Consider the following 27,080-nt stretch of genomic DNA (forward strand, 5'->3'; position numbering starts at 1 on the left):
ATTTTGGCATTTCTCTGTATAACTAAACAGTTGCATGCTTGACATAACTGCCCTGGAGGCGTTAAAAATATGGCCGTAGTGTGAGCTATCTTTCCCTAAACAGGTCATGGGATTGATCATGGGATTGACTCTAGGGAACACACAAAACAGATAGCTGCAAGAAATCACTGCCAATTGCATAAACCAGAAATAATTTTATTTTTGAGTAAAGATTTAGATCCAGTACACCATACTACTACACAGTAACATAATGAAAGATGAAAGTTTAAACATAAATCTTGACCGTTCAACTGTTCAAACAGACTCAGTTAAACATTTTCTGTATCTTTAATTTAAAAAACTCTGGTAAACCTTTGTTTTCAAAGGTTTGTGGCAACGATTCAACATTCATGATAACTTTATGAGCTTCATCGAAGAGTTCCACGCCGACCTCCTTCTTCACACGGTCTCTCCAGGCGCTTAGAGCAGGCCTGCCTTCAAACACATCTACACCTGTAGCAACCGGCTTCAAAACACAGAAAAACATCTGATCAGTATGTCATATACAGAGCCAGCACATACACTCTTAGAAATAAAGGTATGCGGGAGCTGTCACTGGGGCAGTACCTTTTCAAAAGATACATATTTGTACCTAAAAGAGACCACAGTGGCACTTCAAAGGTACAAATGCACCTTAAATGTACCAATACGGTCCATTAAGGTACAAATTTGGTCCATTGAGGTACCAATATGGTACATTGAGGTACCAATATGGTCTCTTCAGGTACAAATATGTACCTTTTGAGAAGGTACTGCCCCAGTGACAGCTTCCGTACTTTTATTTCTGAGAGTGTAAGAAAATCAAATTACGTTAATGTACCTGCATCATCTCCACAATGGCTACAATATCAGCCAGAGATATTTTATCCCCTATTATGAAGGGCCTGCTCTGCAGAAATTTGTCCTCAAAGATCTTCAAAGACATGTTGAGATCCTCCAAGGCAGAATCCATCTTTTCTTTGGGCACTGGAGCGCCTGTGACCGCAGGCAAGACTCCCTAGAGTTGTGAAATGACAAATAGAGATCAATGGTTGACTGATAAAAACATGCAAGAAGAGAATAACTAAAAAAGGAGAGGTTACATGATCACAATTTGCTCAGTATACACAAACACACAAGCAATCTGTTTAATGTTTAAACAAAGCGAATCTCACCTTGAACCAGAAGACCTTTGAGCCATGAGATCTAATGTTCGTGTGCTGCCAGGAGAGAAACTCATCCACTTGTGCTCGTTTCTGCAGGTCAGCTGGATACCAGTGGTCAGGAGTGCTGTGTTTTCCTGCCAGGTACAGCAGGATAGCTATACTGTATAGAAAGAACATATTTATTTAGTCTTATAACATTTAAGTTTGTGTTAAATGTAACTTGAGATAGCAAAATACCTCTCTGTGAGAAGGAAATCTCCATCTTTGAGAGCAGGAACTTTCCTTATGATGCTGACTTTGCCGAATTCGTCTCCATATTGTTCACCTTTGAGCATAAAGACCAAAAAATAACATGTAAAACTATTTGACTGAACACAAGAACACTAATCTAAAAACGTATGTAAAATTAATGATTAATACAAATTATATTAATGGTATTTAATTTTTCATGCATTCGTTCATTCGGCTTAGTCTCTATTTCAGAGGTTGCCACAGCAGAATGAACCACCAACTATTCCAGCATATGTTTTAAGCAGCAGATGCCCTTTCCCAGTATTGGGAGAGTTAATAAATTATTATTTAATGTTAAGCACAATAAGGTTAATTATTACAAGTCAAAAGCCTGTTTAGGGATCAAAAATAAAAGCTGTGGCGTGAAATATTGTGAACTTAGTTTTTAATCATTATTATTTTATTTCATTTGATGATAAAGCTGGTCATAGTTTACCCAAAAATGAAAATTCTGAGATCTTTGATTTGCCTTTTTTTTTTTTTTTTTTTTGCTGTTAAACACAAATTTCCAACATTCTTTAAATTTCTTCTTTTGTGTTAAAAACAACTACCTCAAACTGGTTTGGAACAATTCAAGGGTGAATAAAACGAAGGCAGAATTTTCATTCTAGGGTCTACAGTGTTGTGTGATCCTTCAGAAATCATTGTAAAAGGGGAGAGTGGGGACAAAGGTAACAAATCGGTTATCTCGAAGCCCTGAAATGTTTGCTTTTACAGACTATAACAGCATATTCAGTGTGCAACCCTTAATAGAAAAGCCAAAAAATCAACTGATTTTGGGACCATGCCCCAATGGTCTGAATTTTAATTTTTAAGTGCAATAAGTAATTCTACAGGTTATTTAGTGCAATAACACATCCTTAAGTTTGCAATGTCTGAGTTTTTCAGTTTAAAAGTAAATCAGGTTTAAATGGTAAGAGTTTCTAATGAAAGTAACACTTTTATTTATGTCCAACTGCTAATAGCCATGCACTATTTTTCACTTCCACATTAGAGTTTTTAGTGTTTTGATTCAGATACTTTATAGAAAATAATGCATATTGCTAATAATATTTAAAAATATTACAAAACTGTACAACATTTTAACATATTGGATTGTTGGGTTGTTTTTGAAGCATTTAATAGAACTGAAATTTAAAAAATGAAAATGAAGTTGAATATTTTTGCTTAAATAAAGGAAAAAATATGTTTACAACCTACAAAATTTCAACTAAATTGTTACTTTTTTTTGCATCTCTTTTTTTCAAAATTTGTATTTATTATTTTTCTTTAACATATAACGTTGGCTGCACTACTTTTTGTACCGTTATTGTACGTTATTTTGTTAGATAAGCTCTTTGGCTTCAGTACTGACTAATCTAATGTATATGCATGAATATAATATTGTATAGCTTCCTTTTTAAAAATATGAATTTAAAACATAGATTTGTGAGGGGTGTACTTATATATGCTGAGCACTGTGTGTTTAAAATAATAAACAAGATTAAGCCAGTAAATCTAGCAGATATTGTTGTGTTACTTTTGACCCACCCTTGTGTTACTTTTATCCCTACTGACAGGGTCAAAAGTAAGAATGTGCAATTTGTGTTTAAAGAGAAACTATTTTTAGCTGTTCTACATTTGTTCAAAATACCACCCGATAATGATAGACAACACTTAGGAGTTAGTAACCACAGCAAAAAAATATATTTCTGTCTAAAACCTTATTGTATAAAAACAGGCTTTTATTATAAAAAAAAAAAAAAAAAAAAAAAACATTCTCCCCTATGCTGACTTGGTGCTAAAATGTTATCTTTTAATACTTAATTATTAAAATGTAAATCTTTTACATTGTTTTACATAAAGTTTTGCTACTTAAATATTTTATAGAAGCACACTTTAGATTCAAACTTAAGGAATAAACAGAAAAGAAGAACAGAACCATTACGAAAGAACAGAAAAGAAAATAATACATTTACATAACAGGTATATATTTATATATATTCCACAAAATATAATAAAAAATCCTTAACCTTTCCATGAACAGCACAATAGAAGACAACAATAAAATCACCTGCAGATAAATCCACGGCTTTGTACTCAAAGGGGATTTTGTTTATCTTGGCAAATATAAAGACAGAGCGGCATGGCTGGGAATGCAGATCGAGATACAGCTCCAGCGGCATTGTGGAAGTAAGTGTCCAAGAAAAGAAGAGAGGCGCCAAACTCCTTCACCCTCATATGTTCTGTGTTTATGCTCCGCCCTGCAGGGGTCGGCAGTACAATGTTTTTGCGACACCTAAAACTAGGTTACCATGTTGTGGCTGTCCGCTTCGTTTATCTAATTACGTGGAACTGATGTCATGATAAAGGCAAATATGGAAAGAACCGAGAAAGTCTGCAAGTCATGAGGAATTTGACTGAGGAATGGTGAAGAGACGAGGACGAGGAAAAGAGAGAACACACTGTAAAGAAATTGGAAAGGAGCTCCAATTTCAAATGTTGTTAATACGTCCCCTTAAAATGGTTAACCCTTTCTGTGTTTTGGTGTGTGCGTGTGTGTGTTGTAGGCCTATTACTGACGTTGTGGGGATCAAATATGGCAAAACTGTTTTAGGCAACTTTTAAAATTAATGAAATAGTATGCTAATTGAAAATGTTGTCGTTTTACAGTATAAAATGATTACATAAGTCGTCTTAAAGGTAGATGGTTGCGTGTCAAACGTTGTGTAATATATTAAAGTCCATTTAAATTCACCCCATCCGTAACAAATCTCTTGAGCTGTTTAATAAGTAAATAATTATTTATTATGACAAAATAAGTCTAAAGCTGTGTGTTTTCAGCATATATTATAATAAATTATTTAGTGTTATTTGAAAAATAAAAACTTGTATTGGACTTTTTGTACTTGCTTTTTTCTGTGCGCTTACTTTTAAATAACCTTCCGCATCAATTAGCTTCTTTTGCTCCATCATTTTTTATCGATATCAGCATATTAAAATTTTCAGCACTTTCATGCACGTGTCTTCTTCCTTTTGTATATTTCTAAAATAGAATATGAGTTTATATATGTTATATAGTGAGAACAAAAAGGCGTGATTTGACAATCATATTTTGAAATGTAAATATTAGACGTATAGGCTTATTTACTTGTAGAAATAATTGGGCTGAAAGCTTTTTGTTATAGCCATTCAAAGTGAAGTTAGATTTTCTGTTTAATATCTGACTGTTATTCTACTTTAAAACAGTAGACTTTTTATCGTCCCGTGCACTTGAAACAGCAAAACGACAGAATACTTTTTATCTTTACACTCCAGTATATGCCACGCGGTGGCGCAATAACCTTTTTTTTTTTTTTTTTTTTTTTGCAAAAAGAAAACTTGGATTCAAAGGGATTAAAAAATTCTGTCATTATTTACTCACCATTGACTTGTTCCAAACCAATTTGAGATTATTTATTCTGCTGAAGGCAAAAGAAGTTGTTTTGAAGAATGTAGTTCATACATAATACTATGTAACCACTGAATTCCATAGTATTTGTTTTTTCTATGATAAAGCTAAATGGTTCACATATCCCTAAAATATCTTCCATAAAACAACAACAACAACAAAAACCCTTAAATTTCTTTGGAACAAGTTATGGGTGAGTAACATTTTATATCTTGGGTGAAGTCACAAAGAAATAATAAATAAATAATAAAATAAAATAATAAAATAAAATATGGTTTTATTAAGACAATGTAATTGCATTAAAGTAGAAGCTTTTTATTTGTTGGTAGAATTATCTCTTCTCTCTCAGTTATCACAATTTATCATTGAAGGGTCATTCAAAGTAACAATTACATAGCACAAAATCTTAAGCTTATTTACAGTACAAAAATAATTTGATGACACTCCATTTAAGGATTATATGTCCAAATACTTACTAAATATTTACAGGTTTTATGTATATAAATGATATGTATCATATAACAATATATAATGTAAGATAATATAGGCCAATGACAATATAATAGTATTATTTCACCCATATCTTGACATTTTATTTTCACAAAACTTCCTTACACTTACATTTGAAGAGTTTAGATGCAAAACCCTCTAAATGCCATTGATATTTTTACTCCGACTCCTGTAGGCTTAGTAATTTTACATTTATGGTGATGAATAAGTTATTTTCATTGCCTTTCAAGTGAAATAACTCAACATAAATATAGCAGGCTGAGTTTCTGACCCCATTAAATTAAATGTATAATTCACCCAGAAAAGAAAACCGATTTACTGACCCTCACGACCCCCAAATATAATCATTTAGTCTATTTATGCAGCCATATTTTAAGCTAAAGCATCAAAGAAGCACATTTTCTGTAAAGAGAACCAGGGGATTGACACAATCAGATACACATTAAATAATGTAAACCACTCTTAAATTATAATCATATCCAGGCAGCTTCCTAAAGTCATTATAGAGATTCAACACAAATGACTGCTCTGCACGTTCTCTCCTCTCTTGCCCCATATTACTGAGAAACATTCGAGTCAAATGTCATTTCAGTGTGCTTTTGGAGTTGACCTTCTCAGAAAGGTCAAGGTGTGTGTTTAAAGTCTGGATGTTAAGAGTCTGGGTTCTTGATGCTTTGCATTGTATTTTTTAAGAGATTTTTTCATATTTAACTCTTCTTTAAAGCATATATTTACTTTGATTAGTTGTTATATCATCAACCACAGCCCCATCAATCTGAAAATACAAGTAAACAAAGGAGGGTTGTGGTTTAGGATAACCAATATAATGGTTCTAGTGGGGGCCAGTGGGTTTCTCTTGCTGAGGCTCCCAGCAAGACTTCACTAAAAATCTGGTTTGAATTAAAAGAGGCATGTGGTCGCAGATTAAAGCAGATACATGGATAAGAGCCAAAAGGCCATTTAAGTCTATCTGAGATTGTTTTATTTTGATAAATACTAATAGAAATGGAAGAATAATGGAACTGAATCACTACTTTGAAAGGCGGTAAATGCGGGTATTAGATTTGGGCATTATGTATGTTTCAAACCAAACTCAAGCATGAAATAGAATAGCACATTAACAAACATTGGTTCAAAAAAACTTTTTAAAAATAATGGTTAAATTAGCATTTTACTTTATAGTTCTTTCATCTTAATGAGTCTCACATAAATCTGTATATATTTGTAACATGGTATTAATAGGAAATTCAACTAATTTAGGCAAGAATACAAAAATGTAAGTTTTATGTTAGTATACAATTTAAACTTGTAGATCTGAAACTTTTTATTTACTTGGAATTGTTTGTTTACAATGACTATTTAAAGTAAAATCTGTAATAAAATTAGGTAAAATCTACAGTTTTCATTTGTATTTACACAATTTAATCATTGTTTTTGTTGTTAGGTGTAGTGACCTGCAGTTTTGTGATATCTGGAGTTTATTTATTACTCTGATATATAGTCTGGGTTCCAGTGTTCGGTGTATTAGTTAATGTTAGTTATGCATCAACCAAAATGAGCAACGAGCAATGTTGTTAGACTTTACTCAGCTTTATTAATGTTTGATCATATTAGGTCATATGTGATATAACTTTTAGCCTGATTTATAGAAGTAAATTCAAATAGAAAACAATTTGGAATGATCGGTTATTGTTTTATGTATTTTAATAAGCAAAGGTCAGAATAAATGTATTATTTCATTTTATTTGATGATATTTTTTTATAGGATGACAATAAAATATTATTTGAACACAATATCTTAACATTTTATTTACACAAAAGGTAATTGAAACGTTAAAGTACACTCCAAAAGTGGTGGGTTGTTTTGGGTAAAATGTGGACTTTCCCAAAATGTTGCGTTAAAAACTGTAAAATAAAACTGTAAAATAATGTTTTTGATGAGTAGACCAAAACTGGATGTTTGTATATGTTTTGCTAATGTTTAGTGATGTTTATCTCATCCCTAAAACCTTCATCCCATCATCCCAATGGTTTTACTTTAACTTGTGGTCAGATTTTGATCAGGTGATGTAATGGGATCCAAGTTTTGACTTTTTGGTTTTCCTGTTTTCCTCAGACTAATTTAGGGAAATTTTCAGCTATGAGCTCATCTTTATCTGTGCAGGTGACCTTTTCCAACATCTATAACCTTTGTGAATTGTCATTTGTAAATAAGCATATCAAGCATCTGTGTGCGTTTGTAGGATAACTGCATCATTCATGTGGGCATATGAGTGAATGAATATGTTTTCCAGCTCGTTGGATGATAATGTTGGGCTTATATAAACATTGTAGGTTGACGCAGTGACAAAGCTATGAGCCCTTAGTCCATGAGGCTTTCCAGGGGAGGGAAAAACAACATCTGAGACTCACTGTGGGGGTTTAAATGCAAGTGAAGGCTCATTAGTTTTTTGTGCTCTCCTGCACCTGTAGTTTTGGTAAACTCAAATGAGATTAAAAGGCAACTAACTTAACGTACACAAGCATAACTGATTTGAAAGACTGACATGTTTTTCAGTCATATTTCTGAATTTTTTAGCTGTAATCTAAGCTCTTATCATAAAAGCTAATTGTGGTGTGTTATTCATTCATTACAGACATTGACCAAAACCATATGCAGAAAAGGAAATGATTCCCTTACCTTTACCACTTTTGTAAACAGGCAAATCAAAAAGGCAAGTTTCTTTTTGAATTTTTTTTTTTTTAGATTACTTTGGATTTTAAACAAAAATGAGAGCCTAATTATTTTAGCCGATAGCCATTCATGGTCTGATTTTGCTGACAGAGCAGTTAGCAGGAGACCAGGGTAGAAACCAGGGTAAAGCTGACAAAGTATGAAGCCAGGGCAGAGAAAGAAGCCAGGGTGGAGGCGGCAAAGTATGAAGCCAGGGTGGAGCCAGCAAAGCAGTATGCTAGTGTGGAGTTGGTAAAAAATGAAGGCAGGGTAGAGCCAGCAGAGCAGAAATCCAGGGTGAAGCCGGCAAAGTATGAAGCCAAGATTGAGCCAGCAGAGCAGGAAGCCAGGGTGGAACCAGCAAAATATGAAGCCATTGTGGTACCAACAGAGCAGGACACCAGGCTGAAGCCAGGGCGGTGCCAGCAGAACAGGAAGCCAGGTTGAAGCCTGCAAAGTATAAAGACAGAATGGAGTCAGAAAAACAGGAAGCCACTGTGAAACCAATTGAGTATAAAACCAGGGTGGAGTCGGCAGAGCATGCAGCCTGGGTGAAGCCGTCAAGGTATGAAGCCAGGGTGGAACCAGCAGAGCGGGAAGCCAGGATGAAGCCAGCAAAGTATGAAGCCAGGGTAGAGCCAGCAGAGCAGTATACTAGTGTGAAGACAGCAAAATATGAAGCCAGGGTAGAGCTAGCAGAGCGGGAAGCCAGAGTGAAGCCAGCAAAGTATGAAACCAGGGTAGAGGCAGCAGGACAGGAAGCCAGGGTGGAGCTGGCAAAGTATGAAGCCAGGGTGGAGCCTACAAAGTGTGAAACCAGGATGGAGGCAGTAGAAAAGAAGCCCAAGGTGAAGCCAACAGAGTATGAATCCATTGTGGAGCCGGCAGAGCAGGAAGCCAGTGTGAAGCCTGCAGAGCATGAATGCAGGGTTGAGCATCAAAGTATGAAGCCATAGGGGAACCAGCAGAGTTTGAAGCCAGGATGGAACCAGCAGAGTATGAAGCCATCATGGAGTTGGCAAAGTATGAAACCATGGTGAAGCTGGCAGAGCAGGAATGCAGCGTGGAGCCGGCAGAACCGGAGTCCAGGACTGGAGCAGGTGCTGGACTGAATTCTGGAGGATGACAAGCAGATGAGCAGTGTGCTGGACACACAGGATTGTGATCCCCACAATGGGCATTGCAGTAGACAGTGGGGGCTCATGGAATCTGGGGTGCTTAAGTGCAGGGCTTGAGAGCACACATGGCAGCCTTCCACCACTGAAACCAACAGGAGGTCTGTGGTTATAGGCCAGGCTAACATAGCACTGTCATGGTTGCCCTAATGGGACAAGACTCTTGATAAGCAGCATCACAAAACATCTGATTGGTCATCAAAATCCTTGATTCGTATTGATGGAAGCTAGACTAAAAGTTTTGATTGCTTCTTCTAATTGCAAATTGTGTCATTGTAATTTGGCACACAACTTTAGATTAGCTTTAGCGCTAACGTCTATTATAGACAGTAGGCCTGTCATTCTTCTAATTGTGCTATTGTTATTCTGAATTGAACTATATAGCACTCAATCATATTATTTTTACCAGTTTAACAATAAAACCATCACAGTTAAAACAGCAAATAGTTTAAAGTATAAAACATTAAGTGTAGTGGCAATAAAATGTAGAAATTGACCACATTTGACAAAATTACGTCGTTCTTGTTCACTACAAACTCATCATTTGTATCCCACTAAGCTACAGAGGCAAAAGAGTTAAAAATCACGTGGGTAGCTCGGGCAATGTTGTCACTCCGGCCCATAAGTAGAAAAAAATCTCGATGTACCTATTTGAGGACAGAGAACAAAGAAATCTCTGCATATAAATAAGTGCAGTCTCTGCAGCAGCAGCAGTACAGCAGGCATCACTCACGCGAGCACTTCCCACTTCACTTTCAGCGGCGGAGCTCGAGGATACAGGAGGAGGATGCGGGTCTCCGGGCTTCTGGCATGCGCTTTCGCTCTGCATGTGCTCCTGACCGCGAGATGCTTGCCTTTACACGGGGGACAAGGACTGGCGAAGCACAAAGAGTCCCCGGTGAGTTTATCTATGTCACTGCTTTTGTTACACGCATGTTGCGGTTCTTTACCGGTCCTGGTTTCTCTGCTGTATATCGTTTAACAGTTGTCTCAAAGTTTAAACTTTGTTTATAAAGTTAAAGAATGCCTTGCTGTTGTATTGTGTTGTAATACTACATGGCAAATACAAACAGGGCAGCATGAACAAAGCTAGATTTGTTGAGTTTTAACTTGTTACTGGCCATACAGTACATTATTATCATTAATAATCAGAAATTATGAAAGTCTGAACTCTTTGCAGTACGAGCCAGAACCTGTCAGTTTAATTTAGGTTTGTTCAATTTTAGTCTTGTTTAGTAAAGGATGATTATAACAGCCTGTTCTCTCTCTGGAAGTGTTTTATAATCATTTTTTCAAAGGCTTGCTGTTTTTTTTTTATATCTTTGCCCAGTGTTCAAGAGTTTTTGTTTTGCTTATTAAAGAGATGTAATGAGAATCACAATATTGAGACGTAAACATTGTTTTGTCAGGTGTAAAACATACATATAATTGTTGTCAGTTTGTTTCCTCAGCAATGACAAAAGAGTAAGGCATTGTGCAGGCATGGGCAGGTTTGGCTTTCTGTGCCATCTGGAGGGACACACACTCCCTTTTTCACACACAGTCTCGTCGCCTACTGTTGAGGGAATTTAGGGAATGTGATTGTCTGCTCACTAAAACTGTGCTGCCCTTTTTCTTGTTACAATTTTTTTGGCTCCACATAGGTGTTTTGTGATGAAAGCAAACAGATTGCCAAGTTTATCAGTCATAATACTTCATTTAAATACATGCTGTCACATAGTGTTGTCATGTCAAGCTGACAAAAGTTTATATATTTATAGAACTGCAAGCCACTTCACTGGAAGAAAACATTAAAACAGTTGGGGGACAAAACAATGTTGTTAATGCACTGTTGTAGTTGGATTAATTTAGCTACTAATTACCAAACTAATTGCAAAAACAAATTTGCTTTAGATAGCCAAAAGTTATATACTGTAGATTTAAAGTGGTAAGTTTTTGTAATATGTATCTCTTCCCAGCAGGCACCAGATGCCACACACATGCTAAATTGACATCGGACTCCAATGTCAGACTAACTTTGAATTTCAGTTGTATATGAAAATCAGGTTGACATCAGAACCCCAACAGCAGTTTGAAGTCAGTCTTCAATGTCAAAATTAATTTTAGTTAGTTCACGACACAACATAAAATCACAAGATTAATTGCTAAAGATGTTAGCTTTTGACATTGTATGGACGTCACATTACATCATTAAAGTGATGTTGAATTTTACTTAGGCAATTACACAACAAAAAACAACCGAAGATTTAGTTAGTTAGATAATGCCACAGCCTAAAACCAAACAAATATCAACACCAGACGTTGGTATTAGATGTCAGCTGATGTCGGAATTAGACAGCAAATTGACGTTAAATTTTGGTCACCTGACGTCACAACCGAAATAGAATTAAAGATCAATGTCATAAGACGTTGTGTGCCTGCTGGGATTAAAAAAAATAATTTAGTTAGGTAATAACACAACATAATGGTCCTGACATTGGTATTAGTCAGTAAATTGACGTTAAATTTTAGTCACCCATTGTCACACCCAAAATAGACCTAAAGATCAACATCATACATCATATGACGTTGTGTGCCTGCTGGGTTTGTAAAATGAATTTTAGCTTGGAAATTACACAACATAAAACCAACTAAATATCAACACCAGTTGACGTTGGTACTAGATGTCAGCTGATGTCAGTATTAGACAGCAGACTGACGTTAAATTTTGGTCACCTGACATTGCAACTAAAATAGAACTAAAGTTTAACGTAGACATGTTTCTGCTGGGTTTGTGAAATGTATCTCTACCTGGAAGTTCTGGAACCCAAAATTCTGACATTTTTGTTTACTAGTCACCAATCAAACAAACAAAAAAATGCTGTTTTTGAAAGGGTTTTCCACCATACTATATTGGGTGGAGAAACAGTTAACCACGACCCCCAGATCACAGCTAGTTTGTCACTTTATATGAACTGAGTTCAACTGAATTGTGTGTTTGCTATTACCTGAAAATAATGTCGTTCACTATTTTTTATTTATTTATTTTTTTAAATAAATTGAGATTACAATGAGGATTTAAAAGCTGCAGCATTACATGTTATAAAGCACTTACTGTACATTAATTGCTCTGTATATCTCTCAAAGAAACAATTAAAGGTTATTGGATCAGATGAATCACCTGAACCCACTAGATAAAAAAGCCCCTGCTGTGATTTTGACAGGGTCGTTCAAGAAAAGCACACCATCAGTTTTATTACTCCTGGATGTGTCAGAGCAGGAATATGTGTGCAGTAGAGGGAGAAAGTAAGTTTATGTGAGTTAGCCAGGTGCCAAAATCCTTCAAGCGATGATCAAAACTTTGAAACATTTGCTACAGCAGGTAGATGTAGGACAGGACTGTTGAGGATAAAGTTTAACATGAGCACTGGTGCATATACAGTATCTGAGAGCTTATCACTCAAAGCTTACTTGAAAGCCTCCTTTAGCCCTTCTCTGGACCACTCATCACTCCCAAGTGATCTGCAGATTCTGGGGGATTTAGCTGTGAATATCTGTTCCAATGGTAATCCTTTAGAGCTTCATTTATCTTGTCATGATAAGCTGTGAGATGTTGGTGTAAGAATTAGCTTTTCTTTTTTCCTCTCCCTGTCTGATGTCTGTAAAGCAGACCGGACAGTGACCCACATCTTTGATCTGGCCCTCTAACTATAAAACAAGGTATTTTTAAGGTCAAAAGACTCATTTAAGTGCACTTGATAAATGTGGGAAGTTGAGGGGCTGAAAACATTCATAATAAATCATATCGTTTTCAAACACATACCGTAATCATTGACCTTCAAGTAGTTCTTTAAAGCCTCGCTTATCATTTTATGGTGTTGCAATGATGTATGTGTTTGTGTCTTGATGTTAAAGTGTGTGATAGTCTTGGGTAAGTGACATTAAAAAAGTATTACTAATTGCATAATTGTTTTTGTATTTAGATTACTTTTTTAATTACAGTCCCAAAAGTAATTGAATCACTCATTAAGTAATTTAATTACTCGACTCTTTACTACTTAATTTATCTATAAAGCTCAATCAATAGATATGAACTCTTTGATCCTTTAAATATGAGTCAAACATTGCCTTTTAGCTTGATTTAAAATGCGATACTTAATATTTGATGTAGAAAATATTAAATACAATTTTTGGAAATTAAAAGAATTACACTGCAAAGGATTTTTTTTCAATATATATCAAAACATGAAACGTTTCAACACATTTTTTAATATACACTGTATATATAGTCATAAAATAATTTCTGATTTAATTCAATGTTTATTTAACCATTTAAGCTGATTACTTTTTAATTCAGTACACCAAACTCTAGTGATTTCTGTTGTACTAGTCAGAAAGTGATGATAACAAGTGCTACCTTACACTTCTTTGTACCCATACTGAAAGTGGCCTGTACTCTTGGCTTCCATTCTTTCTTTTATTTTTTATTGTTTCAATTTTAGCAGCTTTTAGTATGGCTTTTGATCCACTTTTCAAAATGTTCAGTGCTTATCTTAGCCAATCATAATGTTTTGTTTTATGTAAATTTAGAATTTTCACTACCTGCGCAGAGCCAAAGGACTTGGAGAGAGGCTGGATTGACCTCTACACCATCCTCACACTCTTAAAGGGCTTTATTTACTAAACCTGAAACTGAAGTATGTTGCTAAAAAAAAAAAAAAAAAAAAACAGCCAATGACTTCCAAATATTTCTTTTCTACACTGTAAAAAAATTTGAATTCAGTACAACAAAAGCATAAGCTGCACTGGCCTAAAAATATTTGTCAGTAATACAAAAATATTTGTTTGGGTTAACATAAGATTATTAGTTTTCTGGAGAGGGGAACTACTCTGTACCAACTGAACATTTTTTGTCTGCAGAACTATAATGGTTAAATTTGAGTAAACAAAAAATAACATAATCCTTATTTCCTTTCCATTTTTTTCTTGTGTACACAAAATGTTTTTCACTTTTAATTGATGGGACAGTAGAGAGTATAGACAAGAAAGCATGGGGAGAAGGGAAGGATCAGCATAGGACCTTGAGGGAAATGAACTCTGGTCACCACAAACGCCAGAGTGCCTTACGTCAAAACACTAACCACACCAGTGGTGCCGATGTGAAAACAACTCGTAAAAACATCAGTTGCACTGACATAAAATGTCTGAAGTTAAGTGAACAAAAAAACTCTTTTGGAAATTGGTACTAAGAAATAATTTGTTCTAATAATGTATTATTTCATTGTACAAATTCCAAAAGAGTGTTTTGTTCTCAACTTAAGACATTTTATGTCAGTGCAGCTGATGTTTTCAAAAATTGAGAATACATTGGTGCCAATGGTGTAGTGGTTAGTGTGCTGACTCCCACTTTGAGGTCCTAGGTGTGACTCTTCCCCTCTCTCCTCTCCTCATGCTTTCCTGTCTATACTGTCCTGTTTATTAAAGGTAAAAAAATGAGTAAACAAGAAAAAAACTAAAGGAAATAAGGGTTATGTTTTTTTTTGTCCTTTCAACTTTATCCATTCCAGTTCTGCAGACAAAAGATGTCACAACTTAAAAAGTTTTGTTACAGAGTAGTTCACCTCTCCAGAAAACTAATAATATTATGTTAACCCATCTAAATGTTTTTTTTTGTATCACTGATAAACAATTTTAAGTCAGTGCAGCTGATGTTTTAAAAAGCTGAGTGAGCAAGACAAAGTGAAAAGAAATAAGGATTATGTTTTTTGTTGTTGTAACAACTTAAATTTTTTTTTTACTGTGTACTATGGCTGCTGTTTGCTCTGATCTGTATCTTAAGTAATATTACTAATAAAAATAATAGATAGCTTCAATATACATTTGACCACCACTAAAATGGTTCATACCATTGTGAATGCATGTTTGCGGCGAAAATATGAGTTCATCTGTTTGAAACCGGCAAATCTAGAGCACAGACAGTGTAAGAGTTCACAAAACATGTTTCTTTAAAAAAGGAGTTAGTAGGTGTCTGTAAAACTAGATGCATAGCTTGTATTTTATTACACACTGGCTTGTACAAGTTAAACAGTAAAATAAAAAAATGACCAGTCTTTTATGGCCATCCATTAAAGGAAGGCAAACCTGTCACCATTTATTTAATATCATAAATGACATTGAGAACCACTCAATATGTCTCAAAACACTGACAACATAATAACAAGTTTATTTAATTTATTAATTGTAATTGAATTAAATATATAAACATTCGGTTCACTGAAGCATTTTACCAAACATAAACTGAGAACTTGACCCCCCCCTCCCACCACCACCACCAATGTATAATTTGCGTGTTGTTTAGAACCTCTTATTATGAGGAAGTTACACTTTTTGGTTCTTTTTATTTTTAAAACCAATAGCAAAATCCCAACAATTCATCTGTTGAACAACACAAGTAGCTGACATATGTTACATCACAAAAGTCCCATATTCCCACAATATCACTCATTCTTATCAGTCTTGCACAACAGATACCACTGTTTTTGAGCAGTGCAGATATCATGAAGCCTGAACTTGGTGACTCTGCTGTTGTTTTTTAGTGTAATCTGTGGCAGAGTTCTGCAGAATGGCACATAGGGGCAAACTCAACTCTCAGATGCCCCATGCCAGCTCCTCTTATCAGGATTTCCTCTGTGAGAGCTGAAAAGCATGTGCAAACATGAGAGAGAAAAAGACAGGCAGGGGGACGTTAGAGCTTTAGGCAGTATTGAATGAGAGCGAGCCTCTGTTGGCAAATTGAACCACACATGAAAGGAGAAAGCAGCATTTATAACTCGGCTTTGTCTGGGGGGCTTATTTGAAACATAAATTAAGTCAAACTACAGGCAAAGCGCTGACTCAAAATATTTCCAGCATTAAGAAAAGGAATCAGAAAGCATTGTTGGCCAGCTTTCAAACTCTCGCTGTCTGATGTCTGTGAACCTATTAAGCACTGACCCAGAATTCTGATCCCACTCTAAAAGGTATTTTCAGTAGCTTTAGGGTCAGACGGTTCATTTCAACAGCGCTGATAAAACTGGACAGCCACAGTCTCACACATATTTCTAAATTCTCTCACAGCATTTCTTTCTTCTTCATGTCATTAACTTGTTTTCCATTCCACATATTTAAAGTGTCGTTTAATTAAAGTGTTTGCTTTAATCTCCACAGACTTTTATTGAAATGCTTAAACATTAGGGTTGCATTTTGGTAGAACATCAAGACACCTTGGGCAACATTTTTTCTTTGCAAATAGCAATCTATTGTGTCGACTTCATTCCCCCCTGCATAGTATATAGCCAAATATGTCCTAACTTGCCCTCCATTTTTAAGAAGTGGGTCAAACACATAAATGCTTTGAACTTGGAGTTCTTAAAGCTTGTTTTGTAAATCAACAATGCAGAAGGTGGCTCATCTGCGTGGGTCAGGTGGAGAATGTGTGTTTCCAGCATAATGAACGATCTTTGCCACTGATAGGTCATGATGTTATGTTGAGATAAACAACTAAGGAAAGATGTATCAACCAGTTTCACTTCAATTCGCTTGAGCTTTGCAATAGAAGTGTGTGTAAATATTTCAAATGAAAATACCTGATGCTATTCTTTTTTTTAAAGAATATCTATTTAAATATTTCACAAGCTTTTAAAATTAAATAGAATGTTAAGTAAGAATAAAACAAATAAATGCTTCTTTGTAATCAGGGTGCGAAATACAGGGGGGTTGGGGGGGATTGACCCCGTAATTAATGCTTGATCCTCCCTGAAGGATGTCAAAACAAGATGTATGAGACTGTTGGCCCTTTGATAGTAAGAAACAGATTTCTCTGATCTATGTCTTAAATGTTAATAATTAAAATTGTGTAACATAAATGTACATTTGACCCCCCTATAACAGTTCATACCAATTGTAAATGCATAATCGTGCTAATCAATGCTAGGAAATATATCATTCAACAGTATGAAACTGGTAGTTCTAGAGCACCCATAGACATCTTAAGTATTCACAAAACACATTCCATTTAAAATAGGTGTTTAAATCTGCAAGTAGCCAAAAAAATAATAATTAGTATATTTGTATATTATTATTTAAAATAATTATATATAATATATATATAATTTATATTAGTATAAATTGTATAGTTTAAACTGCAGTAATTCGCACGCTGTTTGTAATAATATTTAGTAGTTGTTAGCCGTACCAGTTTGAGCCTGAATCTGACAGAAAATGAAGAGGACACAGCTGAACCTCACACCTGCTAAAATTCTCTGGAGCATAATTAAAATGAAACTGTAAGCACTTTTCTTTATGTGGCGTGTCGTTTGAAAGCCCAAATACAGAAACAGAAGAAGCTCTGTGGAAATAGCAGTGATAGAAATGTGTTGTCTTTGCTAAGCTAACTCTGTAAAAGCCTATGTCTCCCTTTGCATTAAACTGAGCATTTTACATTCCCGAGATGTTGTTTATGTTCACATAGCTGCATTAAACATCAACAAAAGATAAAAATATGATATATTAGTGGAGCACCCATTTAACCATATAGTTAAATTATTACTACACTGTATTTAAATAAATAATTACACTGTAACAATGCTTAAAATAAAGTGTTACCAGTATATATATATGTATGTGTAATGATGATTTTTTTCATCAAAAGATGAACGCAATATAACGTTAAAGTCATTGTATTTAGTTGATAAATTAAGTGTTTAAAAGTAAAAGTGTTTCATGGCCATGCATCACCATCCTTACTGAGTCATTAATGTATAATGTATACAGTAAGCAATACCTGCAAATCCAAAACAATCCAAAACAGCATGGTGGTGGTGAAGAGTGTACGTGCACATGTTTGAAATCAGTGTCTCTCTCAGAGAGTAAAGCACATTCCACAGTTCCTGCTGGGCTTTGTGTTCAATACAGCAGCTCTGCCTCACGCATGACGAGTCACCGAGACACGGGGTCACAGAGGGGAAAACGCCTCGCCTAGAGCAGAGCATGATTAATCGTTAAAGATTGCAATCTTGAATCAAAAACCCACGCAGTCTTAAGATTATTAATCTCTTGATGATCGCAGCTGTACTAGTCTGCGTTTGACCCAGAGAGATCAGTTATCATGTATGGTAAAATGAAACAGCTTCAGTCTCTTCAACCTGTGTTGTTAGGTTACAAACTTTCAAACTGTCATCGAAAAACTGAGATATAATTTTATATTTTGCATATAAACATTGATATCTAGACTATAATGGTCAAAATCACATTTTGAAAGCAGCTTGATGCTTCAAATAAATGTCATAGCAAATACATTGTTTAACCCTGGCTCATTATGATTACACACCCCTATTTTCTGGAGAGAGCGAAATACTAATCCACCAGAGGTCACTGAGAACACTTTTTCAGATCTCAAATTTCTCTCGCGAGTGCCTGCTGTTCTCACATAAATACACAAGAGGCAGCTATCGACTGACTGACTTACTGACGGACCAACCAACCGATTCCCCCACCCTCCTCCTTCCCTAAACCCAACCAATAGTGTTTTAAAAAGCACAGATTGTCCCGCTCTCCCCCTTTCCTAAACCCAACTGCAGTGTTTTAAAAAACAATGCAGAAAAAGAAAAGCCCCCTAATTTTACCACATTCTTACCCTGTTATTTACATGTTTATTTTATTTTTTTAGCTTTTGTTTTTGTCTTACCTGCTTTCTGGAATTGTTCTTCACTGGACTCGAACCCTATTGTCACGGTCCACTCTGTTCTGCTTATCAAGTCCGCCGACATACATGTCGAGTTACTGAACAAACTTGGAACAGCGAGAAAGCTGTTCATACATAGGTAAGCGGTCAGCCGGTGGGCAAGAAAAGGAATGGCGTCATATCGCCTCGTAGCATTAATTTTAGACGAAATGCAGCCATATGTACTTCTGGCTACATAATTTGCGATCTCCATTAATGTATATAGGGCTACGTTTTCAGTATGAGCCTATGTTGACATTGTTTTATCAATAAGTGCCAGCAAGAATCCATTAAGAAAATACAGAAGTTGCCACCTAATAATTATTTCAAGATTAATTAAAAATAAATGTTCGTAATACAACTTGAAGGCTATGAATGCGTTTTCTAATAATTAATTTAAAATGACTTTTAAAAATATATTTTAAATCTATAATTCTAATGAAGCCATGGTTTACTTTGAATTTATAACATCCAATGTTGTTAGTTGTTGTTAGTAGCTGTTAAATTTAATATAGTGTAAACCATGGCTTCATTTTAATAATTTATTTTTCTATTTGAAATTAAGTAAAGGAAGTTTATCTGTTTAACCAACAAAAAGGAAAATCGAGCCACAATCTTGTTTTGTTTTATTTTTGCGAGCAAAATGAAAAACGAAAATACGACGGTTCCCTCTTTTCCTTTATTTAGTTTTAAATAGGAAACCAAATGATCAAAACGTACACAGACCATGCTTATTTCTTTCATAATATGATCATTTAATATAGCAAGCCGGGTGTAATAAAATAAAACATAGCAATAAGATTATTATGATAATAGTAAGCTAAAACTTTATTCTTCTGCCAAACAATGTAGTTCCTCAGAAACAGTGTTGGTTGTAACATAGCAATACTGATGTAATGAGGTCATAGGTGTGTTTTTATATTTACAACAGCTTTGAACACGTTTCAACCGATCAGAATCAGTGACCAGAAATATCTATTTTAAAACTTGATAAAAATATATAAAACTATATTTTGGGAAAAAATATGCATTATACATTTAGATATTGTTTAAAACCTGTATAGATTGCAGTAAATTTAACTTTGCCAGATCCCAGTAAATTACTTGTCTATTCAGGATTGTGAGTAAATCAATCTATTTTAGACAAACAAACAAACAAACAAAGTGATTCTCAGTATATCCAGAATTGTGCAGCTCTATCTTCACCTGTTTGCTATTTCTCTGCAAAAGTGCTAAACATTTTATAATATGTTGTAAACCAGTGAAAAAAAAAACAAGGGTGCCAACATTCTTCTCAGAACTGTTTTTCCCATCCCAAATGAAGACATAAAAATAACATGAAATCGGCACAATTTCTTAAGTAGGTTTCAACTGCGGTGCCATTTAAGTGAAGTATTTCTATATTTTTCTGTAAGTGGGTAAAAGGTTAGCACTGTAAATGTAAGCTGAACATCCTGAAGTTTAAAGCGTCCATAAACGCCTCGGATTTCTACCTAAAAGCGCCGCAGTGCAGCCCACGGCATTTTTCTCTGTCTTTAAGTTAATGAACCGCCATTTCCTCCAAAGCAGTCCATCTGCAATCATATCTCACCGTAAATAAACAACATCAACAGCACAAAAATATAAGTTTGCTTTTTGTCAGATCTGATTAGGTCAGTTGTGTTTGCTTGTTTTTTTTTATTTAATGTTCTTTATGGTAGATTATGGTTGTTATTATTATGCTGCCTTGTCAAATGGGTCAGTATGTTAAAAACACATTTTGACACATTTTACGTCATTTTTGTAAAAAAGCATTTAAGAATTGCAAGTAATGCACATAGTTACAGTTTGTTGTCGAGAGGTGATAGATTCATAATGAAACAACAGTAAAATGTTTTGTACTCAGCACATTACTCAAAATGTATATATTTATTCAAGCAGATTTCTGTGAAGAAACTAATTTCACCTTTACACTGTAAAAAAAGATTTGTTCACTCAACTTAACTTAGTCAAGTCATCTTGTTGGATTGACTCAGTTAAGCAGTATTGACTTAATTATCTAAGTTTTCTCAACTTAAAATGTTTAGCAGACAGAGTTAAATAGTTCACCCAACTACTTATTTCAAGTTAACTGGACTTGCAATGTTTAGTTTTAATAGGTTACTTTCATTATCAAGTTAGCAGAACACACCAAGTTTAGTTTAAATATATTGGCTTACATTTTCAAGTTCACTGAACTTAATCTAGAAGGTTTTTTTCGATTAGAAACAGAACAGACAATGAAAAACATCACACATTCTATTTAAGGTCCTTACTCCCAATTACATACACTGTACTCAAAATATAATTGTTTTTACAAAGTATTTTTTCCTACAAAGTAATTCTTTACAAAATAATTGTAAAGTACAACTAATCTCAAGAGGAAAAAGAAAAATGTAAAACTCTAAAATACAGAACTAACACAGGCTTTTGGATAAAAAAAAATGACATCAAAACTTGAAAGATTATAAAATCTGATCTCAAAATCTGTGTTTTAATGTATTTTTAAGCATACTCTTTTTTATCTTTAAATGTACTCTTGCACTGCAGATATCTGCTCCAATTAACAGTTCTGATATCCAGGAGTCTTCAGTCTGCTCTGCTCTTCTTCAGAATCTACGTGCTGTATAAAAAAACGCAAAACAATAAAGAATCTTTACATTTCTCTCTTTACATTACAAAACATTAAAGACATAAACACAACATGAGTACACCAAATCTTATTTACCTACAAATTATTACTTGCAAGATGGCAGTGCTTCAGCATTGTCTTGTGACAATTTATTGATTAGTTGTAGTAAAACTTGCAGCTCCACTTAATTCATCAACACCAAATGCCCCATACTACTTGAAGTATTTCTATGAAGTAAAGAAACCAAAACATATTTAATAAATAATGTACACAACCAAGACCAGAATAATCACAATTTTTCTAAAATAAAAATTTACTAAAATCTTTCAAAATGATTTGTCTACTGTTGCATACATGTTTGTATACTGTATGCATATGATGGAATTTATTTGGTAAATATTTATTCTGTTAATATTTTCCAAAATATCTTCTACTGTATATAAATGGAAAATCCATCCACATCAATATAAAAATACCTGTAGTACATTACTCAGAGAACTAGAAAAGTACTTTTTTATACATATATTGAGAAATTGGGGTGATGCGGTGGCGCAGTAGGTAGTGCTGTGCTGTCGCCTCACAGCAAGAAGGTCACTCGTTGGGTCAGTTGGCATTTCTGTGTGGAGTTTGCATGTTTACTCACGTTCGCGGGGGTTTCCTCCGGGTGCTTTGGTTTCCCCCACAGTCCAAAGACATTTGGTATAGGTGAATTGGGTAGGCTAAATTGTCCGTAGTGAATGAGTGTGAATGAGTGTGTATGGGTGTTTCCCAGTGATGGGTTGCAGCTAGAAGGGCATCCGCTGTGTAAACCATATGCTGGATAAGTTGGCGGCTCATTCCACTGTGACGAGCCCAGATTAATAAAGAAACTAAGCCGAAAAGAATATGAAGAATGAGAAATTGCAAATTCAAACCTAAAACTACACTAAGCCCTATGAATGTAGTCAAACTCCACTTGTATTAGTTAAGGTCTAATATGCTCTAGAAACATTTATATTGGGAATAACATATTAACAATAAGTCAATATTTTACAAGTTACAAGTTAAAGAAGAATTTGAAGAAGCATTATTAATGTGATGACTTAACATTTAAAGTATCTGGTGTCTGTAAATAAAAATATCCTATGTGTCTGACTTCTTCTGGTGTTTTACTGGCAGTTAGCAAAAAATGACTTAAAGGTGAATATTCCACCACCTGCTGGATTAGAAGTATGGACCGCAACTGAAAGGATGCTGGTTTAGCATATGTTGTACCAGGTTAAGTTGAATTACCAACTTTGTTGTTTTAACTTACAAAATTATGTTGAAAAAACTAAAATGCAGAATAATTTTTAGTGTATAGTGATCTACCATCAGGAGCTAGCCAGCTAACCATTATCACAAACTTTTATTGTTACCATCAGGCTAATGTAGCTTTTCCATGTTTCCACTGCAGGGTTTGTCATATATTCCTCATTTGCACTCTGAGAAGAGGAGAGGCAGAGTCCCTCACCCACAGGACACCTTCAAACCTCCAGCATGGCCGAAAGAAGAGCCACATATCAACACACCACTCAGGAACAGCTCCAGGGCCACTGGTCCTAAACGTTGTGGCGTGCCAGACTATCCCGAACAGAGAGATGTGCATCTCCGCCAGAAACGATATGTGCTCTTTGGAGGACGCTGGCCAAAAACTGACCTCACCTACAAGTAAGGTGTAAAAAAATTAGAAACAATTATTAGTCATTTATGATGTTGTTACAGTTATATCAGGGAAAAACTTAAGCTTGCATCGGTTGAGTGTAGGAAAAAGATAATAATAGAGAGGCACAAGAAGAACATCCACACCATAAAAACTAAAATGACATGTATAGACAACAGCGGACAACAATCTGAGGAAACCACAGGCTATAAAGACTAACATACATGCAGAACCAAACAAGACACAGGTGACACTAATAATAAACCATGGAAACAGATAAGTGTCTCAAAATAAGAGTCTCAAAACCAAACTAGATGCAACACATTTAAGATATTATACGTATTGGCATGAGGAATCCTTTAGAAAGTGTATGTTTAAAAACATTATGAACGTTATGTTAATATAATATTATGTCACATACTAAGAGAAAAAAAAACACTGGTTGGTTGTAATTGAGATCATTTATTTTAAGTTGTTTTTGAAAAAAAGTGTCTGCTAAATGCATCATTAGGCAAATATATATTTATTGTAGTATTAAATTCATTTTATATTTTATTATTATAATCACATACATGTTGGATAAAAATAAGTTTCTTAAAACAATTATATTTTTAAATAGTAAATGTAAGCTCCATAACTGATTCAAAGCCTTTCTGTTTGTAACAAAAGGGGTATTTTCCTCTTATTCTATATCTAAATGAATGATAACGTTTGTGGGCTTATATCTCTATTCTGATCAAACTTGCAGAAGGCAGTGAATGTAGGGGCTTTACAGTCATTGCCTGTTTTTGAAAAAGAAGCAATCAGCCACATTTGTACAGTGGTCTATTCACGTGCAGCAATGTGTAGATGCATCCGGTTAAAGATGTAGGATACACACCTTTTTATTTCTGTGGTCTTGTTGCTCTGAATTGTTCTTTGTGTAACATTTTCAAGGCTGAATAGCATAGAGCTATGCACTTCATGGATTAGAATGGGGCATTATGTATAAGATAAATGACATGTTTACATTTTCTTTTCATACATCGGTCATGCAGCAATGCTAAAACAGTAATATTACTTTAATAAAACCATAAAACTAAAACCATTTAAATAAAATAAGCAGTATTCTGGTTGAGTAAGAGGTTATTACAGTTTCTCTTGTATTTTGGTTCCACCAACTCAGAATATCCTCTGCTGGTTCCACCCAGTTCTAAATCTCTTGTGGTCCCACTTGTTCCCTTTTGCTCATAGTCTCCAGAGTTCCCACCCAGCGTCCCTCTTCTGTCTCTTTATCCTAACCAACCCATTTAGTGGCCCTTTCTCCACTGGCTCCAGTTCTTCTCTTCTTTTATCGTGCACTACTTTCAGTTAGTCAATCAGTTTCTATAGTGCTTTTTACAAAGTAGATTTTGCCAAAGCATCTGTACATGGAACAGACAAAAGAAAGTAAAAAGCCATAACAATAGTTGAGAATATAAGGACATATTCCTCATTTCAGATAGACAGCTGGGTAATAATATAATGCTTTTGTAGTTTTAGTTAGATTCAGATCAGTTTAATACAAATGTCACTGTTGAATGACCATCACTAACCAGAACCAGTTCAGTTCAGTTGACTTTATTGGGACCTGTAGGTAGATTCTTTTTGCAGCAAAGATTGGCATTTGATACAAACAATTAAATCACACATATACATACCCACATATATAGATGCAAAAGTACATTATAAAATATTACAATTTATTCAGAGCAACAATAGATGATGGGACAAAGCTAATGTTTTATCCTACTAAAAAGCATCTGAAACCTTCAACTCAAAGGAAGTAGCTTAAACTCCCCAGAAAGAGGATGAGAGCTACAGCTACTAATGTTCTAGGCAATCTTTAAAGCTGCCTACTATATAGGGATTCAATACTCAGCTGTGCTTCACCAATCAACTTGCTAGACCACCTAATAACCTAGCTTAGTCTATTCCTGTTTTTAAGGGACAGACTTCCAAACCATGCCACCAGAGTGAAAGATAGAATAGACTCAAGAAAAGCATGATAGAAAAAAGTAAGCATATTGGGGCCAATGTGAAAACGTGATAGTTTCCTAAGACAAAAAGGCGCTGATGCCCCCTCTTGCACACAGCTTCATAGTTTGCCTCAAAGTAAAAAAAAAAAAATGTCAATAATGATAGCCAAATAATTGTAGAACCCCAAGCATTCTACTTTGTGACCAAGCAAGCTAGAGGCAAACTCCACCAATTGACAGAAGTGGAGAACAAACTAGACAGTCCTTATCTGTTTAAACTAAAAAGAGGCAAAGCTGCACTCTAAAAATATTAGTGGCCTTTAGAACGATGAGGATCCAATGTTGAAAAGGTCTAAAAAGGTCCAAATTGGTCCAGAGCGTTAATATTTATATTACAGCCTTTTTTTGGGAAGTGTTACCCAACACAGTTCTCCTAGTCCTGATCCCAATGCAGGCGCATTGGATCTGACAGACTCCAGCTTTTTCATGGCAAGTAGATGCCAGGGCTTCATCTTAGGCTGTTGATCCCTGGGCTCGACCTCAAGCATCTTTCAGTTTCTCATTGGCTCTATAGTTCCTTGTCTGCAACGAGGACCACCAGTCCTCTGACTCCCCCACACTCCTTTGTCTTTCAGCTTTGCCTAGTCAGTCCTCCAACATGGTCTTCCAGTCCTCTTGCTGTGCCTTGTCCATCTACACCCTGGATCTGTCAGGTTCCTCTTTCCCTCCAGTTTCACTTTGGTCTTTGGTCCCCCAGCTCCATCTTGACCTACTGGGCCCCCATCTCCTTGTCAGTCCTGCAGGCCTGTGATTACACATCAGTGCTCCAGATCTGGGGTGTTACCCTAGGTCTTTGTATCATATCTCCTGGCTGTACCACCATTGGGTCTGATGCTATTTGCAAATGATGCGATTTGAAGGATTGGCATCGTGCGAATTTCAGCCATTTTACACACTTAACGCACAAATTGCTTGAGTTAAAAAATCTTTAAACCATGACAGACATTAGCACTGTGTTAACCAATCAGGAGCTTGCTTTAGTAGAGGTGTGATTAGGGCATAGCTTCTGCAGTTGGTGTCCTAAAGGGAAATCCTCCTGCCGACATGGGACAGCAGGTCATCAAACTGGGACCGCTCAGTCGGAAGTACTGCTGAAAGGTGTAGCTTCTGTAGGTGTTGGTGTCCTGAAGGTGTAGGTGTAGCTTCTGGACAAGTTGATGAACTTGCCAAGCTGGGTGCACCTCTGAAAGGTCTGATGGACCCAGCAGCAGTGCCGAACCAATCTACACCAATTTTCAGCCTTCCTTTAGCATATAAAGTGCAGTTACTCTCTCAAAAAAATGTATGTCAACCATTGAACAATGAAACTAGAGTTGCCAGGCAGACAGACGCCTCTCCCATGACGCAAATATTGTTAGCATATTTTATGCACAAATAAAGTAATCTCAAGGCATCCAATTATGTGCGAATAGCACATTCTATTCATGCAAGCCATGTCTAGTGTAAGCATCATATTAGATGAACTCTTTCATGGTGCAAGTACATGTCTTCTAGTAGGGGAAGCTACTGTCTGGTTTTGCTTCCTTTGTTTTTTGGTCTCTTCTTGTTTACCTGATTTGTTAACAAGTCCCAGGCATGTTTCTATTTCTTTTAATCACTCCACATGTATTTATTCGCTATTCAAATGTTAAAATGATGCGTTATTGTTAA

General features: G+C 35.4%; 2 protein-coding genes across 3 annotated transcripts in view; one reads left to right on the forward strand and one right to left on the reverse strand.

Moving 5' to 3' along the window:
- Positions 1–174: 174 nt before the first annotated feature.
- On the reverse strand, positions 175–3,681 carry gstt1a (glutathione S-transferase theta 1a). 2 transcript variants are annotated; one of them, XR_012383762.1, is made up of 5 exons: positions 3,529–3,670; positions 1,422–1,509; positions 1,194–1,344; positions 778–1,036; positions 175–631 (listed from the first exon to the last, which is right to left on the reverse strand). XR_012383762.1 is itself a non-coding variant. In NM_001327762.1 (5 exons), exons 1-5 carry the CDS (start codon positions 3,638–3,640, stop codon positions 305–307), a joined length of 729 nt encoding a protein of 242 aa, NP_001314691.1. In that variant the 5' UTR covers positions 3,641–3,681; the 3' UTR covers positions 175–304. The 2 variants fall into 2 exon arrangements, 1 of the variants encoding a protein (NP_001314691.1); NM_001327762.1 differs by having other exon boundaries at positions 175–505; positions 860–1,036; positions 3,529–3,681.
- Positions 3,682–10,018: 6,337 nt separating this feature from the next.
- The window catches only part of mmp11a (matrix metallopeptidase 11a), a 30,254-nt gene continuing 13,192 nt past the window's right edge, over positions 10,019–27,080 (forward strand). The window contains exons 1-2 of the mRNA XM_021478463.2: positions 10,019–10,201; positions 23,128–23,381. Coding sequence (XP_021334138.1) covers positions 10,091–10,201; positions 23,128–23,381 — 365 coding nt within the window. The 5' untranslated portion in view covers positions 10,019–10,090. The remainder of the gene's footprint in view (positions 10,202–23,127; positions 23,382–27,080) is intronic.

Source organism: Danio rerio, chromosome 8 (genome assembly GCF_049306965.1).
Source record: "Danio rerio strain Tuebingen ecotype United States chromosome 8, GRCz12tu, whole genome shotgun sequence".
Taxonomy (NCBI): domain Eukaryota; kingdom Metazoa; phylum Chordata; class Actinopteri; order Cypriniformes; family Danionidae; genus Danio; species Danio rerio.